Source organism: Pecten maximus, chromosome 9, assembly GCF_902652985.1.
Source record: "Pecten maximus chromosome 9, xPecMax1.1, whole genome shotgun sequence".
Taxonomy (NCBI): domain Eukaryota; kingdom Metazoa; phylum Mollusca; class Bivalvia; order Pectinida; family Pectinidae; genus Pecten; species Pecten maximus.
Window position 1 is genome coordinate 12,515,067 of NC_047023.1, and position 11,227 is coordinate 12,526,293.

At 34.3% G+C, this 11,227-nt stretch overlaps 1 protein-coding gene across 2 annotated transcripts; it reads left to right on the forward strand.

The window, feature by feature from the left end:
• Positions 1-231: 231 nt before the first annotated feature.
• On the forward strand, positions 232-11,126 carry LOC117334380 (double-stranded RNA-specific adenosine deaminase-like). 2 transcript variants are annotated; one of them, XM_033893972.1, is made up of 9 exons: positions 232-468; positions 2,062-2,185; positions 3,319-3,493; positions 3,757-3,850; positions 6,293-6,448; positions 6,880-6,965; positions 7,277-7,462; positions 7,728-7,989; positions 9,567-11,126. In XM_033893972.1, exons 1-9 carry the CDS (start codon positions 287-289, stop codon positions 9,820-9,822), a joined length of 1,521 nt encoding a protein of 506 aa, XP_033749863.1. In that variant the 5' UTR covers positions 232-286; the 3' UTR covers positions 9,823-11,126. The 2 variants fall into 2 exon arrangements, with proteins under 2 accessions (XP_033749863.1, XP_033749864.1); XM_033893973.1 differs by having other exon boundaries at positions 361-468; positions 1,288-2,185.
• The last annotated feature ends 101 nt before the right edge of the window (positions 11,127-11,227 follow it).

Consider the following 11,227-nt stretch of genomic DNA (forward strand, 5'->3'; position numbering starts at 1 on the left):
GGGTGATTTTCATTTGTGGATTCAATTTGGGGATTTGATGATCATGTAAATGACACAATCTTACACAATCAGTCCGCTGAACCCATTACAGATTTTCAATACAGATCAGAATGAAACTGATTCGGAAGAGAATGAAACTGATTCGGAAGAGCATGAAACTGATTCGGAAGAGTATGAAACTGAGTCGGAAGAGTATGAAACTGATTCGGAAGAGTATGAAGCTGATTCGGAAAATTCAACTGATGACGTCGCTAACGCAACAAATGAAAATACCCCAATTAATGAAATGACACCTCGCCCAGTCACACCAGCCTGGGACCGGGAACTTGTGATGAGACGCACGATCTCTGACTGTAAAGTGTTAGAAGGAAAACATCCCGTCAGTGCATTGGTGGAATATGCAGATGCTTGTAGGGTAGTTGCAAGATTCAAAGAGGAAGCCAAATGGAACCCTCCTTACTGTCAAACGTACGTATAGAATTTCATAAAAAAAAACTCTTGTCTGTGTTTTAAGTAAAATAATCAAACTATCTTACTATTATTATTATTATCTTATTTATGTATATATAGGTTACATAATTGTACCGATAATGACGATAGAACTTAATTGACGAGATTCTTATTTTTCCATTCTATATAATAGGATTTAAGATTAACATATTTTCTTTTTAAGGACCAGGTTCAGATTTTTTATGAAGAAAAGCAATATGAAATATAGAAAAATAAATAATTTGATATCAATGATTAGAAATGGAAATACCATGTGTAAGAAGTAATGTTGTTAGATGTTTCTGTATAGTTACTTACATTCGCAAGGGTTTTAATTTCGCTAAATAATATAAAATGCAGGTTAATTCATGAGCTGGTGATATATCCATTATTAAAAAAGAATCAAATTATTTCAACTCATTTTAATGTGCATGTATTTAAAAAAATCAATATCATCGAAGCACTGTACAGTTAGCTCACATGTAAAGAACAAAGAGGCAGACTTATTTCAGGAATCGCAAAATTAAAACCCCGCGAATAAGTTTCTGACAGAAAATTTTGAAACTTTTAAACCCGCGAAAGTTAACAAATATACAGTTTACCGAAACTACTGTAAAGCGATTTAAGTACATAAAACCTGAAATGTCAACAGTTACTTTAGATATGAATTTAGAAAAAGATCAAGTTAATTTTAAAACTGCACTAAGACTCGTATACAGATACTGGCTTCGCCGTCCTCTAAATATTTGATAAATGTATTATGAAGATATTATTTAATGAACTTAATATTATTATTAGTGTTTTGTCTAGAGTTGCTGTTTACTTTCTGGAGGAAGGGTAGACGTCGTGTGTAAAACTAGTAATCCCCGAGGTAAACAATTACAACCCAAAATGTGCCGATAAAGGCTGGTTATATCATATAATCTCACTTCATTTTACCTAAGATAATCCATTGTCTCCGACGATGTAGGATTTACTATAGATTTGTTTGTTTTGAAAATCTCGTTAGTGTATCTACATACGTTTTTACATGACGGGTGAAATGCCATATTAATGGCATGGTAATTACACGGGACTAATAGAACCTTACATGGTCATGGTCCACGGACAGAGGTATCACAAGCCTAATGTAGGAACTTCGCTTGAAGACACGAGGCTTGCCAAGTGATGGCTACCTAAACTCTTACGAATAGGTTGTGATATCTCTGTCGACGGTAATGGCCTATGCCTGATTGTTTTTCTCACATTCCAAAAAGTGTAACAAATTGGTTTTTAAGCTGCAAAACCTTTTCATCAATGTGCGTTGAAATCGATAACATGGTTACGCGACATAAAATGAAGACGTTACGCTATCATGTTTGACGTCGTAGCGCGAACCAGCTGGGTTAATCTACCCCGTGTGAGTTCGATTTATCCCATTCCTAGCAACCATCCGATCACCCTGTGAAGTATACTAACCTTCTACAACATCAGCTTAGTGTGTCTCTCAATGCTTTAGAGATCGTATTATGTTACATTCCATATTATATTACGGTGTCAATGCTGTGATACAGATTATCTATTCTGTCCCAGATACACAATGCGAGCTTATATAGGGGACAGAATGTTAGCTGAAGGGACTGGTGGCAGCAAAAAAGTTGCGAGAAGGAAAGCCGCGGAGGCATCTCTTGATATGTTGAAGTTTTCATCGGTCTCGGTAAGAAGACATATTGCAGATATCGTGTTGACTGGTTGTGTCTAAATACTTAATATGCCAATAGACATGCTGTATTTAATACATTAATTATTTACAGCAGCATTCATATTGGTCTTGAACGACGGCCGCAATCTGTTTGCTCAATTATCAAACTTTAATCTTTTCACATGACTAAAGGTAATGTACATTTTATATCGGGTAACAATCTTTATCATTTGAATATTCAAGTTCGGAACAGGTCGTTTAATGACTATTTTATTAATTTAGTATTACGTTTCCTTTTGTTTTGTTGTGATGCAGAGGAAACCTAAAGAGTATTGGTATTAAACCTACTGTATCCACATAAACAGTATGTCACCATTGCAATGCTGTGAACATCAGCTCATTCGGATTCTCATGATAACTCTAACAATACATCACAACCTCTGCTGTTAGTGGTATATAGGTAAATCTAATTAACGATCAATACAATTTCCCCTACCTTGAGGGTGTGACAGAGAAATCACCAACCCGAGGGATGATTTCTAGGTTGTCTAACCCGAGGCTCTGCTGAGGGAAAGGCAAACAATAATATCAACCCCAGGGTGAGATAATTTCCCTGTCGTACCCTCAAAGCAGGAGGTGATTATTTTTCTCGAATCAGACTATTTCAATTACACGAGGTATAGTTGTTCCAAAATTTAAAAAAACGAAAGAAGCTCTACCAGAATAAGCCTGAGTTTCCTTCCGTAAATTTTATTTACTGATTTCCTATCAGTCCTAATGTTAAGTTTCACATTATGTTCTGTTGCGTCAAGTACAGGTAAACGTGTCTTTCTGTTAAATTCAATGACATCTTTCTTCCACCGCATTAACTTAATAAATGCAATTGAATTGGTGTGAATTTCTAACAAACGAAACATATTTCCAACATAGGAAATTAAAAGATGTTTTATTTTCATTAAATATAACATTTTGTTTTTGATTTTTTCTGTTATATTATTAGTTCGATCGATCTAAAATAGATTTGTCAAGGAGTTCCATCTCCGACTTAGATTAATTGATAAAAAAATGCTGATCCTTAGAGAAAGAGGTCAGGATCCTGAGGTTGTATGTATATAGTTTCATTAGCTACATAATTGTTGTGATTGCAGCTCACTATGAGCGAGTCTTTGACCTTCCATGACAAAATCGCTAAACTCTGTCATGAGAAGTTTGACACAGTGGTAGCAGACATACCTGTTTACCTTGCTGACTGGAAGGTTCTAGCGGGAGTCGTCATGGAATCAAAAACTAACAAGACGTTTGAAGTTATCAGTTTGGCATCTGGTATGTTATCGTATCCAATACTTTATATAATTCAGTAGATTATATTCTATTTATAAAAAGATATAAACTGTTATGTTGCATCATTGACTCACTTTGCCTAATAGTTACCAATACTTTCCATTAAAACATTACGAATGCATTAAATTAGAAAATATTTGCAAGCCTTATGGTTTTAACTTGATAATGTGACCACCTGTATCACCATGTCATCAGCGAAGATGGTGTCATTTATATTGTATTTAATTCTTTTCGATGTCATTCAGGGAGTCGCTTTATCACAGGAGACGCACTGACAACAGACGGACAAGTGCTGGTGGACTCGCACGCAGAGATCCTTGCTTCTCGGGGAATGAAAAGGTTTGGTTCAGACACAGATATAACACGTTTTATAATAATAGAAAAATACCCTAACTGTTTAAACGTATGGAACGCCACGAGTGTTAAAGGCATAGCATCGGTAAAGTTGAAGTTCTCCTTTATCAATAAGTTATGATGTTGAGTTGACATGCTATGATTTTGGTCTAATATGTCGTTGTGTTGAGTTAATATGTCGTTGTGCTGAGTTAATATATCGTTGTGTTGACTTAATATGGCGTTGTGTTGAGTCAATATGTCATTATGTTGTGTCAATGTGTCATTATGTTGAGCTAATATGTCCCTGTGTTTATTTAATGTCATTGTGTTGAGATAATGTTTTGTCAATGTGTCATGTTGTGAGGAGGAAAAAAAAAAAAAAAACGTTATACCGCCCTACTTTATTGTTCTCCTTTTGGTCCTTTTCGGCATAAGACCAAGAATGATTTTTTCCCATATGGTACGGACAAACTATCCTAAACAAGTGAAATGTGAAATGCACTACTGCTCATCAGTCATTCAATCAATTCCATTCAATCTAATATAATATGATATATCATAATTGATATCTATTAATTTCAATTTCATTTTTTTATTTAATGTTAGGCCTTACAGCTCATCTATCAACTATACAAATGTAAGCAAATTAGTGTTTGTAGGGAGGGTTTGGGGATGGGAGTATTGGTCAGCCAACGGTTAACAGTTCTAGTGTATATGTGTCATAGGAACGTGACAAGCCCCTGTGTCAGATCCTCTTGCCTACATTCAGTTCTATAATATTTGCACATACATCAAGCTTTAAAATTTATTATTAGATGTTTGCTTCTGAATAAAAAAATAGTCACCCATTCATAAAACTGTTATGTATTGCATATAGATTGGCGATAGCATATATATACTTTTCCAACACAAAGACATATTAACACAACATAATGACATACTTTCCCAACACAAAGACATATTAACACAACATGATGACAAAATATCCAAGCATATTGACATATTACTCAAAATATTGCAATACTAACTCAACACCATTACATACTTATTCAACATTATGACATACTAACCCAACATTATGGCATTTTAACTCAGCATTATGACATACTTACACAACATAATGTCATATTAAATCAACATAATGACATGCTAACCCAACATTATGACATGATAACCCAACACAGTGACTTACTAACACAACATAATGATATACTAACCCAACATTATGACCTGCTTAACAAACATAGTGACATACTAACCCAACATAATAACACACAACATAATGACCTACTAATACAACATAGTGACATACTAACCCAACATAATAACACACAACATAATGACATACTAATACAACATAGTGACAGGCTAACCCAACATTATGACATACTAACCCAACATAATGACATACCAAGTCAACATAATGACATACCAAGTCAACATAATGACATACTAACCCAACATAATGACAACATGATTTCTTAATAATACAACATAATGACGTACTAATTCAACAGAATGACAAACTAACCCAACATGACATACTAATACAATAGAATGATATACTTTCCTAACATAATGACTGACGTGTTAAGCTGACAATGTAGAAACAACTTAACACAGTGTATATATTAAACATAAAACAGTCGTGGCGTTCCGTAGGTAATGTGAGTATGTGTTGAAGTGTTCCTCTTTGAATATCACAAAAACACTGGTAGTTTATTTGTATTTCACGATTATAAGAAAAGAAAACATTTCGGTAGGGTTTAAGAAATTCTTTTCTGTATCGCTTGTCAAATCAGTGAAAAATATATTGATATGCACGATGATGCCCAATTATGAAATTTTATTTCCATTTTAATAAACAGTATAACAGAGAGAAAAATATATAATGGAACGAGAATTGGTAGACTAATCATTGACATTGAAATAAGATGTTACCTTGACAGACAAGATTAAATGAACAGTTTTGTCAATAACTGTTATTTGATAAGAAATTTGATTATAAAACTGTGACCTAACGTGTTAATTAAAAAAAAAAGAAAAACACTAAAAAACACACACATGTATATATATGAGGTTACATATGGAAACTACCCAATGAGAGTGGAAAAAGTACCATATACAACATCCATGAGTTTTTGTGACCTGTTTTGACCACAATAGAGAAGCTACTTTAATGTTTTGAAGATAATAAACTTGCTTATGATTTTTTATGACATCGACTGGGATATTTCCACACATTTCCAAAATTGCCGAATGATATATCAATTAGAAACATTTCATTTTAGGTCATATCCTTACACCCACCTAATTTTGATGAAAAGAAAACAAGTTGACACAAAACAGGTTGATTCATCCTCAAAAACGCTTTTCTATTGTGGTCGAAATTTCCTTTATATCATTCATTTTTATTATATTTATCAAAACAATTTTTACATACAGATTCTTTTATCACCATATAAAAAAGATCTGCATGGGACAAAAGTCAAATATCCTTCAAATAGGTGGGCAGGGAAAGGTTGAGCTAGCATCTGATATCGAACTTCACCTGTATATTTCCACCGCGCCCTGTGGAGACGGAGCATTGTTTACGCACAGGTAACAACTGAATTTAATAGTAATCCTAAGATATGTTTTAGAATTGTCCAATTGTTGCACAAGAAATTCTACTTTACTTTATTACCATTTTTTAATTAAAAAGATCACCTATTTGAGCTTGGTAATATTTTGTACACCCCTTTATACGCAACAATTGTCCAATTGTCGCACAAGAAATACTATATTACTTTATTACCATTTTTTTAAATTGAAAAGATCACTTATTTGAGTTTGGTAATATTTTATACACCTCTTGATACGCAACAATTTTCCAATTTCGCACAAGAAATACAATTCTACCTTATTACCATTTGTTAGTTAAAAGGTCACCTATTTGAGTTTTGCAATATTTTTTACACTTCTTAATACGCAACAATCCTCTGTTGCCTTTTCAAAGATTGATTTTTTAAAGAAACAATCTTGTTCCTCAGTGCTGGACTGTCAGTTGGAGAAAACGGTCATAATCCAACATTCGGTAATAAAAAGCAAGGACTACTACGGACAAAACTCGAACAAAGTAACAGTATACTCTACTCACTTTTAGAATGCCATTTAGACTGTTATTTTTGAACAAGCATATTCCGATATTTCGGAAAATCATTTTCAAATTTGTTTTCCTAGGCAATTTTTAGAAATGTTCCATTTCAATTTTTCAAACTGCAGCAATGATTATACTGGCGCCTTGAGTATGTACTGATATAGTGTATGTAACTATATGAATTAAATAACTTTTTAGAATAAAGATATTCCAGTTCAATTACGATATAATTATGAATAATTCAAATAATTTCTCTTGCATCGCTTTAAGAATAATCACTTATTGCGTAGGCGAAGGACAGAGTCCGACCCCAAAAGTGATTCAGCAGTACCAGGATATGAACGCATTGAGATGTGGGAAACGATTGCGTGTCATGTCTTGTAGTGACAAGCTCTGCAAGTGGAACCTTTTAGGAGTGCAAGGAGCGCTTCTGGCCAATATGATGGAACCTGTGTACTTCAGCTCCATTACATTAGGTAGAGACGAAAACATGTATCCTTTTTTTTCTTCTTTACTCCAAATTAACAGTATGTGTGCCTACGTAAAGGTTGAATTTGTTAGGTATTTCTTTTTAAGTTTCATATACAGCAAATCTCTATGGAATGTTAATGTATCCAACAGCTTATATGATTTATTCTGCAGATGTTTCTTTCGATTTCGACAATTTACACTCCATACTTGCATTTCATATTATAATCACTTTACCAGAAGTCATTACTTTAGGATTATTTCCATTTAAAGGAACTCTTTACAACCACGGACACATGGCAAGGGCAATGTGCTGCAGGCTGGAAAAGAACTGTCCGATAGGATCTTTACCACATGGTTATAAGGTAAATCATCCCTTACTTGGTACTGTATCTCGGAAGACAGCTCCCCAACGAAGCGTCAAGAAATTGACACATAGCGTTAACTGGAATAGTGCGGACGGTTGCCCAGAAATGACGGATGGAACAACAGGCCTACTACACAACAGTGGATATAGCAAAACAACGTTAACCACGTAAGCCATTCTTAGGGGATAGCTCGTTGTTTTGAGTGGCTATATTGGCGATTAAGAACATGAAAATTGGTTTGAACTCGAGAGTTTAAACCAAATTACATGTTGTAATCGCCAGTATAGCCACGAAAAACAACATACTATCCCCATTCTAACACGTTTACTGTTAAGTATATTTAAAAGCATTGTTTTAAATCGCTAACGTACGCTGGTAAGTACTCTGTGACCTCCACTAGTGACGTATCATACTGTAGTCGGACTGACCAATCAGAAAGATGCTTTCAAAGTCGGTCATTTGACCACGGACGAACGGCCAAGGTCGACTAGTAGGGTACAGTGATTTGTGGGTGCACGGCAAAAGTTGATCAGAATTTCAAAATTTCAAAAATGTTTTTATTTTCTGTTCATTCCGTCGCTAAAAAAGCACATGCGCAGTGAGATTTAATGTTGATTTATGGGAAAAAAGAAAAATACTTTAAAATTCGTCTCCTATAGGCGACGAAGATATTTTGACGCAATGAATCGCTGAATGCACCCCACAAGGATGTTGAGTGAGTACGCCCATACTGGCGATAGTTTGATCTGTATGTTGACGGGTTTTTTTGTTTTTGTGAAAGTTTTTTTGACCAAAGATTTAACGACATATTCGGATTTCCTCCGCAGTATGCATAGCGATAGGTACGTTTCGACAAATTCGGTGTTGAGGTTTTTCTATGTGATTATGTGAATATTTGTGCACTTGTTCAGTTTCGGATTTTACTTGGCTAGATGCCTACACACTGGTACTGTACTTTCTGTTCATGTGTCTGTTACGTGGTTATAGGGCCACCGGAAACCTGTAATTTTTAGCAAATAGAGGACCTACATTTTTTTGTATACATACAAAACCTCCAACTTTTGATGAAATAACCTAGTATAGGATATTCTTTCTGAACAGATGAATATTTCAACTACAATAATTCTAAACATTGGCATTTTAATTATGAATTGCAAATGGTCTTGTGAGTTTTTGAGAGTTCTCAGACTGTGTGACGTCACGTCCAATCCAATCAAAACATGCGTTGCAAACGAATCGTGTTAGAATATGATATAGTAATGATACTCATTATTGTAATTTTAAACGTTAACTAATGTTCAGTAAAAGTAAATGTCGTAAAAGATATGTTTTGAATATGAAATATGAAACATGTCGGACTTTAAAGTTGTCTGTTTGAAGGGAGATAGGACAACTACCAAACAACACTTAAACTAAATCAACATTTCATATATGGTGGATATTTTTTGTTTATGTTTTTCCGACATACGTTGTCACTGCAGAAGAAATATACAAATAAACTTATGGGGATCTTTACACTTAGAGCTGAAATCATATAGAAAGACAGGATGCGAACTATATTATTAGGTTTGATCTATTGCATATGAAGAAACGAAAAAAAAAAAACCAACAACAACAACAACAAAACAACAACTTGAGAGTTGACGCTTCTATTTCAATAGAGTATACAAATGTTTTACGGCGATGAAGATTAAGTAAGACAGACAACACATATGATATTTTATTATTGATTTTGAAAATTTAGGACCAAATCAAGACTGTGTAAACGAGAGCTGCTGCGGTCCTATAATGAAATAGGTACGGATGTAGGCTTACGGACCCTTGTCAAGAATGACTACCTAGCGACTAAACAAACATCTACGCAATACCAGCGCTGCAAGAAATCCCTGTATGCAGCCTTACACAGCCAGGGGTATGGGACATGGTTAGGACTTCCGAGAGAATGCCAGGAATTTTCAACGTCTCCCAACTGCTTTCCGTCGTATCGCGCACCTAGGTAATTGGTCCAAATTAAAATGCAATGATTGATTATTCACCTCGGGTAAAGGCATTGAGGCCGTCGTTAATACGGCGCCATTTGTGGAGGTCGTTCCTTATTGCGGAGCTACATTTTGTTTCTCGAAATAAAATAGCAGAGCAATATTTATAACTTGGAAATAGATTGTCTCTACAATGATCTGTATACTCGTAATACTATGTTATTTGCCTGAAATCATCTAAAAAGATACACATTTTCATATATCTTTTTTCAGTTGTTTTTATTTATATAATAATTCCCTAAGGCTAGGGAAATAAATAGTTTAACCATTGGTGGTGCATTTGATATTTTTAATAGAGTTATGTTCTGAAGATAATAATTATATTTCACCAGCAATTCTCGTCAAAGCTCAGAAAACTTTTGGAATACTCCTAATATATCTACATCCCATTAGTCCTTTGATACTTTTTCATAAATCTATATATTTACATCACTCCCTTATTAATCTTAGTAAACTTTGACTGCGAATAAATTAGCGTAAATTCAGTGAAAAAAAAAGATGAATAAGCGCGGGAACCGGTAAAATATCATTATGACGTGGTATATTTGTGACGTAACAGTAACGTCAACAAGGAGGCGCCATTTTGAAAGGACAGACCAATTCAATATTAGTGTTTATTCCTATTACTCGATGATTTCAAAAACACAAAAAGCAAACGTCAAGTGAGTATTTTGTCAAAAAACTGAACTCAATATTTTGGAAATGGCTGCATATTTAATTTGTCCACGAGAACAACTGAAGCGTACAGCCCCTTCAAAACATTTGATCATGTCACTGCTAAATATTATATATACACGCTGTGCTTATCAACCATAGTCATTCCGAGACAGAAATTGTGGATTGTGAATATATCAATTGAAAACATAAAAGTAATTAAACAAAAATGGTGTTTCTTGAAAACAATACTAGTGCCTTTATGTAGATTCACTAGAACTGTATTATCTTAGCAACCACAGCTGCCACAGTCACATACGTCGCAACACATCTCGACTTCAACTTTCTTCGTAAGGTATTTCAACGATTTGTTTGATGTAGATATATGCATTGAACGGTGTTTTTATTACGTTTATGGTAATATGAACGCAATGGGATACACAATATATATGTATGCATCCAATTGCTGTCACGAACTGAAAACACCGTTCAATGAATATTTAATGTTGTAGCATCGATTGAAAGATGATCCAACAAATAATGATTATTTACACTTATAAATGGTTGTTAAAACACTACAGTAAAAATTTCCGAACAATTTCTTTTAGCAGATTGTTATTTGGTCTTCAATATTTTTTTCGCTTTTCTTTTGTAATAAAGTCCAAATGTGTTTTGGAGAACATTTAATATATTTCGTGGCTATAGATAGTTT

Coding starts and splice junctions, on each gene's coding strand:
- LOC117334380 (XM_033893972.1), top strand. CDS start 287: ATGACACCTCGCCCAGTCACACCAGCCTGGGACCGGGAACTTGTGATG. Junction 2,186..3,318: donor TGAAGTTTTCATCGGTCTCG/GTAAGAAGACAT, acceptor TTGTGATTGCAG/CTCACTATGAGCGAGTCTTT. Junction 6,966..7,276: donor ACGGACAAAACTCGAACAAA/GTAACAGTATAC, acceptor CTTATTGCGTAG/GCGAAGGACAGAGTCCGACC.